General features: G+C 55.9%; 1 protein-coding gene across 1 annotated transcript in view; it reads right to left on the minus strand.

Moving 5' to 3' along the window:
* SHANK2 (SH3 and multiple ankyrin repeat domains 2) overlaps nt 1-18,209 on the minus strand; it is a 472,550-nt gene that overhangs the window by 366,079 nt on the left and 88,262 nt on the right. Inside the window, exons 8-9 of the mRNA XM_040639603.1 lie at nt 13,795-13,911; nt 4,935-5,012 (exon numbers count right to left, since the gene is read on the minus strand). Coding sequence (XP_040495537.1) covers nt 4,935-5,012; nt 13,795-13,911 — 195 coding nt within the window. The remainder of the gene's footprint in view (nt 1-4,934; nt 5,013-13,794; nt 13,912-18,209) is intronic.

The raw sequence follows: 18,209 nt of genomic DNA on the forward strand, positions 1-18,209 counted from the left end.
ACCCTGGGGTTTAAAACTCAATTCCTCATTTCCTGCTTTGGCCTTTCTCCTGCTTGTATGGCGAGCATGGTGGTCAAGGAGGAACACGGGGTCCAGTGGGAGCACGAGTCATGGGAGGAGCCACAGGAGGAAGGCTCCGTGGTGGGCGGGGCAGAGAGCTGAGCCCACTGAAAGGCAGGCCACGCCAAAGCCACTGCATTCCACCTTCACCAGAGGACTTCCATGCCACGGCTTCTGCCTTTCCCGCCCACCCTGTCCTCACGCTTCCTGCCTCCATGAGCACCGGACACCAGACCCCAGACAGGCCTCTCCCTCCTTGTCCCATTCTCCCCATTCCCTGTGTGCTCTCTGCATCTGGACATCTGGGCGGCAGCTGCTGAATGCAGCTGGGGGACAACTGTGACACATGTGGGGAGAAAGGCCACCTCCTCATATGCACACCGGGTGCTGGAAACACCACGGAAGCCCCTTTCAGGAGGGAGGAAGGGTTCATCCGCTCCCCTGTGTGTCAGCCCGAGTTCTGCGGGGAACAGACCAGCAGGACGTGTGTGTGTGCACGCACGCGTGCACAATTAAGAGATTATTTTAAGGATCTGGCTTGTGCGATTGTGGGGGCTGGCAAGTCCACAATTTGTAGGACAAGCCGGCAAGCTAGGAACTCGGGCAGGCTTTCTACGTTACAGTCTTGAGGCAAAACTTTGTCTTCTCTGGGAAACCCATTTTTTTTTCTTTTTTTCCTTTTAAGGCTTCCCACTGATTAGTCGAGGCCCATCCACATTACAGAGGGTTTGTCTCCTTTGCCCTAAGTCCTCTGGCTGTAGATGTAACCGCATCTGCAAAACCCCTTCACAGCCATGCCGCACTAGGGCTGGATAGATGGCTGGGTGACACCTCGCCAAGCTCGCACGGCAAAGCGCGCCGCAGCTGCTCTAACTTGCCCGGTTGCTGCACACTGCCTTCACACAGACTTCTGCGTCTTCAGACTTCCTCCGTTCTGTTTTCAGAATCAAGACACATTTGGTTTTTTCCTTTGTTCCCTTGGACTGAGCAATCCAAAGCCCGAAGGATCCCTGATATAGTTCACGCCACGCCAGGATGCAGGGTATGCTCCACGCGGGAGGGAAGCACCTCCTTCACTCCAGACCTGGGAGCGCTGGACTGGAGGGCAGGAGGCCTGGAGCCTACAGACTTGGCCACTAATTTATTTTGCATTCCCATGCATCCAATTCTCTAGAATTCCATTTTGCCTATAAATTAGGAATAAAAATGCCTCCTACTTCATTGGGTTGTTGAACAAGTGAGAATATTCAGAAGAGCATTTGTGAGCTTTAAAATTCTGTGCAACAGGAAAGATTCATCAACATCGCTGCCATCATCACCATCATCACCACCATCATCATCGTCACCATCACAATCATCGTCACCATCATCACCATCATCAGCACCACCATCATCACCATCACCACCATCATCATCACCATCACCACCATCATCATCACCATCATCACCATAGTCAGCACCACCATCATCACCATCACCACCATCATCATCACCATCATCAGCACCACCATCATCACCATCACCACCATTGTCAGCACCACCATCACCACTGTCAGCACCACTATCATCACCATCATCATGACCATCATCACCATTGTCAGCACCACCATCACCATCATCACCACCACCATCATCATCACCATCATAATCATCAGCACCATCATCACCATCGTCAGCACCACCATCATCACCATCATCAACCATCATCACTGCCATTACCACCATTGTCAGCACCACCATCATCACCATCACCACCATCATCATCACCATCATCACCATCGTCAGCACCACCATCACCATCTTCAGCACCACCATCATCACCATCGTCAGCACCACCATCATCACCATCGTCAGCACCACCATCATCACCATCATCACCATCATCACCACCATCATCACCATCACCACCACCATCATCACCATTACCACCGACATCATCACCATCACCACCACCACCATCACCATCGTCAGCACCACCACCATCACCATCACCACTTTCATCACTATCACCACTACCACCGTCATCACTTTATAGGTTGAATTTTGTCCCCTCCAAATTCAAATGGTGAAATCTTAACCCCCAATATGTTGGTATTTGGAGATAGGGCTTTTAGGGAGGTAATTAAGGTTAAATGTTGTCATAGGGGCGGGGCCCCAACAGATAGAATTGTTTCTACAAGGACAGGATGAGACAGCAGAGACCCCCTCCCATCCTGGGCATGCACAGAGGAAAGGCCAGTGAGTAGTTTGCCATCTATTAGGCATGAAGAGAGGCCTCACCAGAAACTACATTTACTGGCGCCTTGACCTTAGACTTCTAGCCTCCAAAACTGCAAAAATAAATGTGTGTTGTTTACGCCGCGCAGCCTGTGGTATTCTCCTGTGGTACTCTGCTGCGGCCTCGCGAGCTGACCAAGCCAATCCCCACCGCCAGCATCACCGTCTAACACACACCCAAGTAATAATGCAAGAGCTTCTCCTCCTCTTCCTTCTCCTTAAAAAACCATCTCTCGGGATTCTCAAACCCACGCAGGCACCAGGATTTCCAGAGGGCTCCTCAGAACCCAGAGCACGAAGCCCTGCCCTAGAATTTCTGACTCAGTGGGACTGGGAGGCTGGGGGCTGCGTATCTGCATTTTCCCTCAAGTCCTAAAGTGTTGCTGATGTTGCTGTTTCAGCATTTGGATGAGATCATTAAGCAAATGTTCGGCCAGATGAACTCGTGAAATGGTCCAAGATTTCTCAGAACAGCAGCCGAGGATCACAAGCGTTTGCACGGAGCACATCTGATCCCCTTAAACAACACAGCAAGCCGTCACTCCCCCACCCTCTCCACAGTAAGGGACTCCTCTTCCATAACGGGGGGCGGGCGCTGTGAACGAGAATGAGAGCCGGGCACTGTGCAGGCGCGGATCTGTGGGCTGAATCACAGCTCCCTGTCGCTGCAGCCCGAGAAGGCGGGAGACAACGAGGGATGGAACCAGCTCCCGGAATCAGCGGAGCTCATCCGGGCCTGCAGAGCAGCCCCCGCCCCCAGCTCTGAGGCTGCCTGTCACATGAGCAGCCTTCACAGGGTGCCAAGTCCTGTCACTCAACTGCATTTTGCATAACTGGCTTCCAGAACCATTTGGGCACTTGATTGATTATCAAAATAGAGACAGATGGCGTTGCATTGGAGCGGGTGCAGGACCTCTGCTGGGAACGTGTACGACGCATCCTGCCAGGACTCCCGTAGAAGGAGAGCCCCTTGCCGGGGATCACTGCCTGGGGTGCTGATTTAGCAGCAGGGACCAACTGGGAGGCCACCTCTGTGCCGTCTGTCCCAGACGCCCTGTACGGCTACTTCCCTGGAGTGCCAAGTGGCGGTTATGAGGCCCTGCCCCAGAGGGTCAGAAACGGCCCTTCTGTATTATCCAAGGGCTTAACGTGGATCAAAGGGCATTAGCTGTCCTTTTTAAGCAATTAAAGCAATGTTTTGACTTAAAAAAAAGAGGACCAAAGAAATGCATAATTTAGTGGCAAAAATATTTAAACCAAGACCACCACCAAGCCACAGCAAAGCCCAAAGGGGCAGACATGGCCACAAAGAAATGGAAGGTGCCACGGCTCCCTCTAATCACCACTGGCAACAGGACATTTCCCCGGAGCATAACCGCAGTCTTTCTAGACCCAGGAACAAACCAGGAAGTGACTTCCACGATCCACTTTGCTCTAACCGCCTGAAAGCCACGAGACCTGAAACCACAATCCAGTCCCACCGCCACGAGCGAACTAACTGAACGTTAACGGCAGTTATTAGACATTCCACCCAGCGTCTTTAGATTAAACAGGTTCATTTTCAAGACTTCCAAGCTGTACTTATTAGTAAGGCCTAAGAAGAGTATCAGCAAAGCCACCCGTGCGTGTCAGTTCTACATTAAAGACCTCTCTCAGGTCAAGAAGATGCAAAATTACTTCCGAATAAAAACGACAGGCACTTGGATTTTCGATCCAGCGGAGATACCGAACAGCGTTGAGGGTCAAAAAGCACCGCCATAACTGAACGCGTTAGCCATAAAGAAATTCGTTTCCACCTAAACCATCTGGTCCGCTGCATCGAAACCAGATGAGCCCCATGTCCGTGTGATGGGATATTACACGGCCATAAAGAGGAACGGAGCCCTGGCACGTGCCACCCCACGGACGACCCTGAAACCGGTCTGCGGAGGGAAAGCAGCCGGACACAGAAGGTCTCCGATTGTGCGGTTCCTTCTCCATGAAATGCTCAGAACCGGCAAAGCCACGGACAGCAAGTGGATCCGTGGCTGCCAGGGGCCCGGGGACGGGGGAGAGTGGGGAGCGACTGCTGATGAGTATGGGGGCGTGGGGTTCTGTTTGGGGGTGATGAAGTGCACATAGTAGTGACGCTTGCACAACATCGGGAATGTTCTTACGGCCACTGAAACGCACCCTTGGAAGCGGTCAAAACGGTCAATGCTGTGTGATACGTACTCTACCATAATTTAAACAGAATTAGGACAGCAGCTTCGCACCCCACCATGGAGCACCGTGCCGACGCTGGGCTGGGGTTGCTCCCTTCCACTCGGGGACCACAGGCCCCGTGGGGGTGCCAGAGGACGAAAGGCCACCTCCCCAGAGTCACGAAGGCCTTTCCAGAGCTGCCTCCTCCAACAGCCCACAAAGATGAGCCGCTGCAGAGAACCACAGACTGAGACGTGTCCGCAGCTCCGGCGCGAAGAAGGGATGGAGCCATGGGCGCGCAGCCTCTGAACGCAGGCGACGTCCCCAGCGAGACGGGCCCACCTCACGCCCTCCACACGTGTCCTCCCACAACCCCGCAGGCAGGGGATGCCGGCTCTTTGAGCCCCTCCTACCTGGAACGGGGTCTGGCTGTTGTAGTTCTTCTGCTCCTTGTCCCCGCCCCGGAAGAGCAGCACTCTGGCACAGCTGTCCTGCAGACGGAGAAAGAGAAACCTGTTTGAGGGTTGGCAGCACAGACGGGCTCCAAAGGGACAACTCAGAGGCTCAGCTCACAGGGGGTTGGGCACGTGCCCACGTGAGGTCCCCGGGGGCCCCTCCAGTCATCAGGGTGGCGAGAAGGAGGGCGAACGGCCCCGCACCCTATCAGGTGAGGCTTAACTTTTGCAAACACTTGGGGAGACTTGGCAGAATCTATACAAGTGTCTAACCCGTGCATCCCATGGCCAAACGATTCGCCCTAAGACTGTGCTACAGAACACCTTGCATGGACATATAAAATATACGATGGGGGAAGTACCGGAAGGAAAACACAAGAAGAAAGAGAAAACCTGAAGACAGCATAAATGTTCTAAAATAAGGGACAGTGGGAATGCATTCTAGAACATTCTTTGCCCAGAAAGTTGGAGGAAAAAACAAGGGAGATCCACAAAGCCTGTAAAGAAATACACCAAGAACTTCCAAGTAGAAAGCGCAGACTTGCCAAGTAGAAAGTCCCAGAACAATAACACAGGGTAACTTCATTTATGTTTGAAAAGCCTCTATGTGGTAGAAAAGTAAACAGCATGTCTGGAGGTGAGCGTACCAGTGACCAGGACATGATTTCCCACAAAGGAGAAAGCGTTCGGGAGTCAAAGGCGGGGGGGGAGTCGTTGGTTATTATTTTTATATTTCTATTTTTTTTTAAAGGCAGTCAATAGTCCTTCACTGTGTATTTTTACAGTGAAAATAAGTCTGCCCCCGTCGTGTAGCGAGCATCTACTATTTGCACACCGGTGTCCATGCACCAGGCAGCAGGAGGCCTGCTGGAGGCGTGCAGAGTAGCAGCCACGGGTGCACAGTCTACCTCGGTTCTCCCGTCCTTCCCCGTGGAGTCCGGAGCAGAGACAGCAGGCGTGACCACCCTGAACGTGGTACCTGTGACCACCCAGGGCGCCCCGGCCCCAGATCAGAAGGGGATCCGTGACCTAGGAAAAGACAGGCACAGGCAAAGCGGGGGAAGCAGAGTGGGGACGAAGCTGGCACCCACAGACAGAACGGGGTGGAAGGAACGGGAGCTCCAATGGGGCTCCGGGTGGGGTGACGGAGGGTCCTAGCCCTGGGTGCTGATGGCTGCGCCACCGGGGGACGGATGAACAATCCACAGGATCCTGTATTCCCGATGGCAAACTGTATGGTGTGACCTCTGCCTCAGTAGGTCCCAAATTAGAGCAGGAAGACGTGAGAGCAAGGGACAGAGACGGAGACAGAGAGACAGAGACAGCGGCAGAGACACAGAGACAGAGAGAGAGGACACTCGCTGCAAAGTCCCATCATCAACGCAAGAATAAATGCTCGCCAGGCACCGCCATTCACGCCCTCCCAGGTGGGACCCAGCCAGGGCCCCTCCCACCCAGGGAAGACTGTGAGTCACTATAACCCAAGCCGGAGACACGGTCCATGACTCTCATGTTTACCAGACTCCACGTGAGATCACAGCCCAGAGCTATCACAAAACTAAAGGGCAAACGGTTCACTTGGTTTCATAACAATTACACCTTGTGTGTGCACGTGGGGGGGGTGGGTGTGTGTGGGTGTACATGTGTGTGCAGGCATGCATGTATGCACATGTGTGCAGGAGTGTGTGCACATGTGCGGGGGTGTGTGTGGGCGGGTATGTGTGTGTAGGCACCTGTGTGTATGCACGTCTATGCATACATGTGTATTCACATGTGGGTGGGTGCGCATGGGTGTGCAGGTGTGTATGCACGTGCGGGTGGGTGCGCATGCGTGTGCAGGTGTGTATGCACGTGTGGGTGGGTGCGCATGCGTGTGCGGGCGTGTGTATGCTCACCTATGTGGGTGTGTGCACACATGTATGCAGGAATGTGTGCATGTGTGCACACGTGTGTGTGTGAGTGCACGCATGTGTGCTTTGCCATCCAGCACCCCTACTAGGGGCTGACAGGAAGCCCATTTCACAGACAAGGTAGCGGAGGCCCAGAAAGGTTAAGTGGAAAACCACGGCTGCGGAAAGGGAGCGAAAGAGAACGCTATGACCAAGAAGTGGCCGCGGGGGAGCTGGCTGTCCCCCCGCACAGCTGCCGGCTGCCGAGGTCCTCCCTGAGGGGCCTCTTCTGTGATACACCACAGTGCGTCTCCATCCGCTTAAACCCGTCAGTCGAGTGTAGACGGAGAAGCAGTCCGCATTTTTTGTTTTGAGAGCCAAAGCATCAGGAAGAGTATCATTTCCTCTGCCAATTATCTTCTTGGCAACATTTTCAGAGACACGTAAGAGGACTACCACAGCCTCCTCCCCTCGGCGAGGCTCTCTAGGCTTGCCCTGCCCCCAGCCGGGCTCACCATCCCTCTGGGCCACCACCTCCTGCAGGAGCCCAGGCGCCACCACGTTCAACGTATACGCGAAGAAACAGACCCAGAAAGCACATTCTTTCATGCACACAACGGTCGATACGGAGGGTCGGCCCGGCCGGGTTCTCCTCTGGCCACTGGGGACGCAGAGCGCTGAGCAGACGTGTGACTGGGAGAGTGAGGGCAGGTGGTCAGGGAAGCCCCCGTCCCCCAGCAGCGGGTCCCTAAGCCAGCCCGAGGCGAGGGAAGAGCTGGGTGACAATCGGGGGAAGTGTTCCCAACAGAGGGACAGGAAGTGCAAGGGTCCCGGTGCGGGAGCAAGGGGGCAGAGGCCTCCAGAGCGGTGTGCCGTGGCGTTCCCAGCACCGGACAGCAGCCCATCTGCACGGCACAACTCCACTCTGGGGTCTGCAGAAGGCGCATCAGAGAGAAGCCGGCCCAGAGGGATGGCCAGTCGGGGGCAACGGTGGCTGTCTGGGAGAAAATGCCAGGAGCCCGGGCAAGGGTGGGAGGGGCAGCAGGGAGCCGGGGATGCCTGGCACGGAGCAGGAGGGCAGTCCGGACTCCAGGAAGCTGCAGAGGGAAGGGGGCTATTCACACGGTGGGGAGGAGGTTTCTACAAGGCCTCTCGGCGGGGCAGGGGGCCCCACTGCCAGAGCTCAGGGCAGAGGTGTTTTCTAGAAGGTACCAAAGGCCACAGACAGGCCTGCCTGAGGTCAGCATGGGAGATAACATGGGCCATGGGGGCGTGCGGTGTGCAGGGGCAGCGGACAGATGGAAGCTTGACGGGGTGGCAGGTGGGGGAAGCTCACGGGAGCCCCCAGAGAAGGTCAGCGGAGTCTAGACACAAGGAAACGGGCAGACGGAGGAGGAAACGCGAGAGGGCAACCAGATGCGGGCTACGGGTTTGCCCAGAATGGCCCCGTCAAGGCCACAGCCAGGGTTTTAACTCTGGGTTTCCAAGTCCCACCCGGTGCTCTCATCTCCACGGCACGGAGGTGATGTCACTGACGTGATTTATTAAATACTCCAAATTGTAAGTTGAGAACCGTTTCCAGTTTGTATTATCCCCTGACACGCGCCTGTGCAGGCAGACAGAAATCTAAGACGACGTAAATGCCGCTGTCCGTAAAGAGGCAAGGGAGGGACAGGAAGACGGGTGTCACCAGAGCAGCTAGAACCCCGCCCCTTGGAGGAGCAGCGCCCTACAGACCACACCTGACCATGCCGCGGACCACAGCGCCTGTACCTGACCTGCACCCAGGGGAGCCCCGGACCCACCCCAGCCAAGGGTCACAGCCAAGGGTCCCTGCAGCCTTGGGGCAAAGAAATACAGGGCGGGTTCGAAGCCCAGCTGCGCCGCTTACCCGCCGGGCTGCCATGGACCAAGCCTCCATCTCCTGACCCGTAGGAGAGAATGTCAACCAACAGCAGCCACTGAAAGCTCCCTGGGGATCTAAAGGGAAAGACCACGTGGATGCCCTCCTTCCGCCAGATGACACCCCCAGTGCCCCCGAGGATGACAACCCCCATGATGGCCCTGGGGAGGCAGCCACCGTGCGGACCTGCGCTCCACCGACCCCAGCAGGGCCAGAGACGCAGCCTGTCTCTTCCTACTGGGGGCCTCACTGGAATCAGAGGCAGGGTTCACTTCCCATCCTCCCCAAAAGTTGGCCTGGCCTAGAAACCTTTGATATTTAAGACCCCCTCCCTTCCTTCATTATCCAAGCCAGAAAAACAAACATCAGGCTACCTCCTTCCCTCTGGGTCTCCAGGAAAGCCGGCAAGGGGCTGAGGGCCCGGCAGGTTAGACACAACTTGCTGCTCACAATCAAAGCCCTAATTAGTTGATTTCATAAGAGAAGGGAATATCTGATCAGTATATTTTATTAGAAGTGTGCAGATGAGTAATGCTGAAAATTGATAAAACACACACATCAAATCCATAAATCTAGATGCTTTCAGATTTAACAAGGAGAGGCTTGGCAAGGCAAAAAGCAGCAGCAGGACTATCAGCACCATCAGCACCAACATCGCCATCATCATTGGCACCATCATCACCATCATCATCACCACCATCACCATCACCATCACCACCATCATCATCACCATCATCATCACCATCAACATCATCGTCACCACCATCATCACTAGCATCACCATCATCACCATCATTATCACCACCATCACCATCATCACCATCAACATCAACATCATCATCACCACATCATCACTAGCATCATCACCATCACCACCATCATCATCATCACCATCAATATCACCATCATCATCATCGTCACCACCATCATCACTAGCATCACCACCATCACAACCATCATCATCAGCACCACCATCACCACCATCATCATCACTACCATCATCACCATCATCACCACCATCACAACCATCATCAACATCATCATCACCACATCATCACTAGCATCATCATCATCACCACCATCATCACCATCATCACCATCACCACCATCATGATTACCATCACCATCACCATCACCACCATTATCACCACCATCAGCAGCAGCATCACCACCAGCATTACAGCTACCATTTAACTGAGCCTCCACGGTGTGGCAGACATACCATATGTTTGTTTTCTATTTTAAGCCTCTTAGCAACCCTGGCAGCTAGGTAGAATTAGCCCTACATTGCAGATGGGAGATTTCATTGCCCAAGAGACAGGAGTGTGCTCTCGACAGCACAGCAAGGCCACGGTCTAGGCCACACGGAGCCTGGACGGCCATGCCTCCTTGCACCGCAACTCCATTTCACTGTGGCTGCTTCTCAATGCCTTTCCCTGAATCCTATTCCGACTTTACCACACTGCGTCCCCACCCCTGGACAGTCTACTTTTCAGCACGATTTCCCAGAGTACTCTGCATGTGCGACCTCTGACACCCCTTTCTGCTGAAAGGCGCAAAGTGGTTCCTCTTGTCTGCACTGAGCCGGGCCTGATGCCACCACGTGAAGTACACATGACTAGAAAGGAGGAGCTCAACACATTGGTGACATGGGAGGACGGGGCCCGGGCCAGGGACGATGTGCAGTGCGTGCCGGACGTGGGAGGACAGGGCTCCACGTGGCCTAGACCGTGACCCTGCTGTGTTGCTGACCATGCCGCAGAGGAGAGGCACACCGCCTAGAGCAACAGCAGACTGATCCCAGGACCCTGGAGAGGGGCCAGCTCTCACACATCTACCCCAGCTCACTGGCGAACTGGGAGGAAGTCACTCAGCCTTGGAGCGGGGAGTCTGTCTACACGTGTGTCTGGGGAGGGTGTCGATGCCGTCTTCCCCACCCAGGCTTGGCAAAGTATGGCCCCCAGCCCAACTCAGCCTGTCACCTCTTTTACAAATAAAGTTTGATCAGCACAGGGCCACGCTCACCTTAGTGCTGTCTGTGGCCGAGTTCATGCCGCAGCGGCAGAGTGGAGTGGCTGTGACCAAGGCCATGTGGCCCACAGAGCCAAAAATATTTACCAAGTAGCCCTTTACAGGAAATGCTTGCTCCTAAAAGAAAATACCTAAAAGAAAAATACTCCTAAGGCGCATGGGGGAGGGTCTTGGCACATGGGGGAGGGTCTTCCCGAAGCCGTCAGCCGAGGGCTGGGGACAGATGGGGGGGCAGGCAGCACGATGCCAGTCATATTGGCTCCGTCAACAAGTCAGAATGCGGACTACCAGACTGTTTGAACCCTTCCTAACAAAATACCAACAACGCTTTCAAAGACTGTCTTGTCCACAATTATTTCAAGTGACAGAAAACATTTTTTTCTGTTTTTTTTTCATTCATGATAAATTATGCTTGAAATCTACTGGGGAAAATGAAGGAATGCTTTTCCCCTCTAAGGCAGCGATTAAGAAGCACATGTCGGCACAGATGTTTTACCAGCCAAAGCCAAGTCTCACGATGCGTGTTTTCTGAATGCGGCCCAGCTCGACATCTCCACGCTCACAAAGCCACCCCAACATCCCGAAACGCCGAGCAGCCGCCTGCCCCCGCTGCACGCTCGTCCCACCGATACGCTTGCCTTAAGGGAGAAGCCGGCAGCCCTGCTGAAACACTACCCTGACCCTCTCTGACTGGGCTGCTCCCCTGTGCCGGCCACAGAAGAGACCCTAAAAGATGGTGATCTATGCGTCTGACAAGGTGGCTCCAAGAGGGACAGGTGCCAGCAGGGAAAACAGGTGAGGCATAATAATGGCAGCTCACCCTGGTTATCTTGAGGAGGGTACAGAGCAAACAGTACAGCTAAGGCTCTCAGGGGCTCATTAAGAGAAGGCTTGACTAAGGGCAGGGTATCTGAGTTGGGTCTTGAAGGATGCATAGGAGTTTTCTAAGGCAAAGAATCTAGGAGGGTTTCATAGCTGGAAGTAAAGTGGCTGGAAGGAGCGGGTCTGGGAGGGGCCAGGGAAAGGACTTAGGTGAAGGCGAAGGCTGAAGATTTCACCCAAAAAGATGTCATCAGGGCTTTTTTCTGGGAAGATGCCGCCGATGGCAGAGAAGACCAACTGCACGCAGCTTGGGGGCCCCCAGAAGATTTCCCCTCTGTTCCTCCAGTTGGTGGAACTCCCCACATTCTGCTCAGCTCTTCAGTATAGTGTCCAGACCCCACCACCCTCCAGACTCAAAGTTCCTTGAAATCAGAGAGACAAGAAGAAAAGAAAGCTGGAGCAGAGAACACCTTCGATACTGGTGTCCAGGAGTTATGTTGACCTTGAGCCTCAAGGACACTGACCCACCCTCCCCTACCCCTCACCCCTACCCCAAGCAGTTCCTGCAACCCAACCCCTCTCAGGAGCCCCAGACCCTTCCCACGGCCTCCGCGAGCCTCCCCACTATCTTCGCCCCCCCCGCTATACCTGTCGGTGGGACCGGCAAGGCGCTCACATGGTCCACGGTGCCTCCCCCACCATGTAGGAGTCACAGTGCTGGAGGCCAGGGGTCATGTCCCCCCCCCCCAAGGGCACACCAGACAAGCTCAGCTCCAGCTCCCCTTGGTTTCCAAAAGTACATGCTTTCTTTGTTCACACTGGGGTTCCAATTTTAGGTACAGCCCCCGCCCCCCTGAAATGAAAGCAGGGTCTTAAAGAGACACTTGCACACCCACGTTCACAGCAGCGTTATTCACAACAGCCAAGAGGGGGAAGCATCCATGTGTCCATCAAGGGATGAATGGAGAAACAAAATGTGGTCCAGCCACATAATGACATATTACTGAGCCGTAAGAAAGGACATTCGACACCTGCGACACACGGATGGACCTTGAGGACATTATGCTCCGTGAAATAAACCAGATGTAAAAGGACAAATGCTGCAGGAACCCACTCAGGTGCGGTCCCCAGAGGAGTCAGCTCCGTGCAGACAGAAGGTTGATGGTGGGCGCCAGGGGCTGCGAAGGGGACGGGGAGTTGGTGTCTCTCAGGACAGCTCCCGTTGGGGCGATGGGAAGTCCCAGAGATGGCTAGGGCTGCTGGTGGCACAGTGACGTGAACGTGCTTAATGCCACCGAACAACATCGCAAAGTGGTTCAAGCCGTAAATGCTTCTGTCGTGTGTATGTTACCACAGTTACAGAGAAAAAGCCTGTTGGGAGCGTGTTTGTACACGCGGTGGTGGTAATTCGTCTTCACTGCACGCTGGTCCTGTGCACTCTGGCGGGGTGCCAGAACTCTCTCGGGGGCTCAGTCAGCCACGCCCTTGCCCCTCCACCCCGCACGTCCCAGCTCACGGCCACCTGGGGGAGGGCAGAGTTGCACCTTCCACCGGGGATGATGGAAGCTAGAGGATCCCCGGTGCCCCAGCTCGTGTCTGGAAGCGGACAGTGTGGTGGTGCGGCCTGGGGGGGGGGGGCAGATCTGGCTTTCAAGCCCCGCGCCAGCCCTGGGACCGTGCCCTTCTCTTCCCCGCGACTCGGCTCCTCTTTGCTCTAACGGGGTAACCCATTCTCAAAGAAGCAGCTGAAGATGGCAGCTTGCAGGGGCCGGACGTGTCCCCCCGCATTCCTCCGTGAAGCCTTAACCCCTACGGTGAGGGATCTTGGAAATGGGCCTTGAGGAAGGGTTGTGGTCCAGTGAGGTCCTGAGGGGGGGTCCTGACTACGGGACAGCGCCCTTGTCAGAAGAGGCCCCCGAGTGCTCTTGCTTGCTCCCCACCACGTGAGGACACAGACCCAGGCGGCCTCTGCAGCCAGGAAAGGGCTCTCACTGGGAACGGAACCTGCCCGCACCCTGATCTTGGACCTCCGGCCTCCGGGACCATCTGCTATTTGAGCCCCATCTGCAGGGCTCTGTTAAGGCACCTGTGCTGACCCAGACAGCACGCTGGGGGCGCCCACATGGCCGGACAGGGTGTAGGGGAACGCACCCCCCAGCACGCCCCCACTGACCTGGTTGTAGAGGGCGCAGATGTGCAGGGCCGTGTTCCCCGAGGCGTTCTGGGCCGCCATGTCCGCCCCGTAGAAGAGCAGGTGCTCTAGGTGCTGCACATGGCCGTACCTGCAGGCCTGCAACGAGAGCCCACGCTGTCAGTGCGAAAACCACACGCGCGTCTCCAAGCTCGACAGTGCTTGGCCGCCTCCCGGCCACACAGTGTGGCCGACCCCAGCCCACCCCGTGTCGGACCAGGGCCCCAAATACAGGGGCACCCACAGCGTCCTGAGACTTGGCGGGGCCATCTGACCCCTGGCTGGGGATCAGGGCGGGGAGCTCATCACAGGACTGAGGACTTATGCTGGGCTCCGGTCTGTGAAGGGCCCCAGTGTGCCTTTTGCTTGGACCTGGTCCCCAGGCCAGGCACGGGCTCCCTTCCCTGGACACAGTAGGGGCCGTACGTGCCCCTTCTGGCTATTTTCACACCCCTTCTTGGGGAGGGAGTTTGGATAAGTGGGGCCAGGGATGGAGTGTCCTGGTTTGCATTTTGTGGGGCTGGCCACCAAGGCCAGCAGGAAGGCTCCACGCGTGTCTCTGGTAGATCTGCAGCCAAGTCACAGACCTTCTGTTTTCCAGAACGTTCCCCTGTGAGCCTATGTCTTCAGACATAAACCCTACATTCTTATGAGAATCACGTAGAATAAGGGACCCCAAAGGGCCCACACGATGCTCGGCACCAGGGCAGCCCCTCCCCGCAGCAGCTCTTGGGCAGCCAGGAGGCCCAGCGCTCTGACAGCTCCGGCAGGGGTCCAGGGCACATAGCGTGGTACCAGGGCAGCCCACGACCCTGGGCAGACAGTCCGCTCCAACCAGCCCCCCACCCTATCTTCCCCACTTCCCGCACCTCGGGAAGGCCAGCGTGTGACCAGCGATCGGCAGCATGGGAGGCGAGAGGGCCACCGTCCCTGTGAGCGGTGACAACGTGGTTGGGAGGCGGGAAGGCCAGGAAGCGGGTCCTGACCCACACTTCTCAGGCCGAGGGTGGCCCCTGAGGCCCACGGCAGGAAGGCTCACGAAGCAGGTGGTTACCCGGATATGGCTGCTTTTACCTGTCCGCCCTCCTCCCCCGTGGCAACAGTGCCTGCGCTCCCTGTGGGGCCCCCAGCCCCACTCTCAGAGGTCGGGGGGGCTGCCCCACCCCATTGCTGTTGCGGGCACAGCCCACGGGTCTCTGCAACCAGCACCAGGCCACAGGCTGGGGGTGCGTGTGGGGATCCCATGAGGACCTGAGACTGTAACACTGGTCAGAACTGCTAGAAAGCTCCATTTCTTCCAGGACGGCCGGCGGAAAACCTGCAGAACTCCAGAGCTGCTGGGGCCCCCAACAAAGGAACAAGGGTGCAGGGGAGAGAAAGGGAGGGAGGGAGGACAGAGGTGGAGCCAATGACAGACGCACACACAGCCCGTGACAGGGCCCTCCGAGCTCCAGCCATGCCTGGACTCCTCAGGACACAAAGCCTGGGCAGAACTTTGATTTTCCCTTATACCAGTTTGAGTTGAGATTTCTGTTCCTTAAATCAAAGGAGCCTGGACTCACCAGCTCTCCCCAGAGGATGGGAGTCCAAACCCCCCATTTGGCGGCCACGATAGTGATCACTAATGCAGGTGAGAAACACCAACGGATGCTAAGACCGTCCATGAATGGGGAATGAGGAAAGGGACTGAACAGCCTCAGAGACCCCACAAAACCCTAACTGCAGAAGGAAAGAGAGAAGCCTGGCAGACTCCACCTGGCCAAGCAGACTGAACGTCACCGGTAATGGGCAAGGGTCACCACGTGCCCCCCCCCACAGGATGCCAAGAACGCAATATTCCTACGCGATCACTCCTACGATATTCCTGCCAAAATGCACACCCCGGACCTCATTGCGAAGAAACACCAACCCAGCCCAAGTTGAGAAGCAGTCTCCAAACTGACTGCCCTGTAATCTTCGCAGGAGTCCCCAATGGAAAGCTTCCATGCGGGATCCCGGACGGGATCCTTTCAGCATAAGGGACATTATTGGGACGATGGACGAAACTCGAACGTGGTCTCTGAGTGAAGGTACGTGGGGTTCTCTAATATTCCGGCAACTCTTTTGTGAGTTTGAAACCAACAGAGTCTTTTACAGTTTAGAGAAACTAGTCCTTGTTTGACACAAAGACCTCAAAGCTCACCAAAGTCAGAAATTTGTCCAGCCCCAGGATAAGCTATGCTAACCATTTGCCCTTGAAATGGGCGTTGTGGCTCCTGGCCTCTGAGAGGCAGCCAGAGGCCAGAGCGCTGACACCTGACATACAGCACGGCTTACCCTCCTGCATCTTAACCACCTTGATGAATGCTTTTTGGGAAATGCATGGGGGGGGGGGGGCTCCACTCCATGCCTACTGCCTGCAAGTCTCCTGGGCGTGCATATTTAGAGAAGTTTCCCCAAGAGTCCTGGGGCTCATTCCAGCTCTGCTAAACACCCACCCCATCACTAGCCAACCACAGAACTCGGTGGATATTGGGGAAAAGGGCGCGCCTTCCTTCCAGCGCTTTACTGCCACCTGCTGGACACCCGCGGTGACGCAGCTCCTACCCTAACAAGGCAGCAAGCGGAGAGGCGCCCCAGGCTGTGCACTGCACTTGGAACAACGTGGAGTTCATTGCATTGCAGATGAACAGCAAATGCGTCTGCTTGGTTCTGTGCCACCAGCAAAATTATTTCAATCCACACCACGCTTAGGCATATCTCCCATATACAGCATGTGCTTATAATGTGAGCGGGAGACATCCTCACCGAATGGTTCGAAAACAAGACATCATTTCGGCCCTCTCCCGGTCAGGAAGTGAGGTGCGGGGCAGGACAGAGACACTGTCTTGCCCAAACACACGCACACGCGGCTTGTTTGACTCGAGCCACTGGCTGCCCCACGGCCCTGGGTTCCACGGTTTTCAAAGGCCAGTCGTGGTCTTGCTGCCAGCCCAAAGGGGAGTCAGGGAAACGGGCGAATGAGTGTGTGGACGGCAGGTTGATCGAAAGTGGCCAGTTCTGTGTTGGCCAGGGTTAGGAGCTGAACTATGTTCCCCAAATTCCTGTGTTGGAGCCCTGACCCCCAGCACCTCAGAACATGACCGAATCTGGACAGGGGCCTTTACAGAGGTGACTAAGGTACCATGAGGTCATCAGGGTGGGCCCTGATCCCGTGTGACCAGGCTCCTTACGAGAAGAGCGGGTCAGGACACAGACACACAGAGGGACGACCCCAGGAGGACCCGGGAAGAGGACGGCTGTCCACACACAAGGAGAGAGGCCTCAGGGGGACCCCGCCCTGCCCACACCTGCATTTCGGGCGTTGGCCTCCAGGACCAGGAGACAGTGGACCTCTACTGTATGTGCCTCCTGTGTGTGGGACTTCGTTACAACTACCCTAACAAACCAACACGGTCGGCTCAGATCAACTCGTCTCTAAGTTTCAGCCTGAAATGATGACATACAGTAGGTGCCATGCTGAGAATTCCAAAAGGAAAGATGTATTTTGACATCTATGACAGCTGCCCCTTTCCCTATGGCACCCACTGCTTTTATACCGTGATTTCTGGACATAAGACGTCTCTTGCAGACTTCACTGGCATCACTAGGGTAGAACATGGCTCTAACCACGGAGAGGTGGTGGTGCCCCTGCCACCCCGGCCTGGGGTCCTCACCCTCCCCTCCCCTCCCAGCACCTCATCTCCTCTTAGCCCCAAGAATCAGGGCTGGTCGGAAAGACAACTGCTTGGTGGGCCTCAATCCCTCTGCAGGCCCACGGCAAAAGGATGCGTCGATTACTTCTCTGAAGGAATCCTTGCTCACCTGGGCAGGGGCATGCGATACGGACCTGATGCCCCAGGTCAGTATGGGGCAGACCCCCAAAGCAAGGTGAGGCACCTTCCTGCAGCTCCAACCGCTGGGGCCCCAGGGGCTTGGCCACTCGCAGTGTGGAATGGGAGCTGGGGAAACCGCGTGGGCTAAGCAGGCATGCTGTCAAGCTCTGATCCCTCCACCTAGCGGCGGAGCATGCCATCCCCAGGCTCATTGTGACAGCCCCACCCCGTGAGGCCGGCGACACCACCTTCCCTGACCTGAGACAGCATCTGCCCATCACGGCAGCCAGGCTCGGATGCCCCACTCTGTATGAAGCCTCCTACCTGTTCTGGTTCGAACTGGCCACTCCTTGCGGGGGGCTCCCTGTTCACACCCGTGCTCCCGCGAGTTCCAGGCTTCCCTGGACATGGGGGGCATCCCAGTGCATTAGGGAGACCCCGACTTAAAGGAAGACCAGAGTCAATGGCATCTAAATGCTAACTCCTTCAGCCAACCCATATTCAGGAGCGCGTGTGATGCGTGGGGGCAGAGCCCCCCTGCGT

This window comes from Ursus maritimus, unplaced genomic scaffold (genome assembly GCF_017311325.1).
Source record: "Ursus maritimus isolate PB19 unplaced genomic scaffold, ASM1731132v1 scaffold_23, whole genome shotgun sequence".
NCBI classification, from domain to species: domain Eukaryota; kingdom Metazoa; phylum Chordata; class Mammalia; order Carnivora; family Ursidae; genus Ursus; species Ursus maritimus.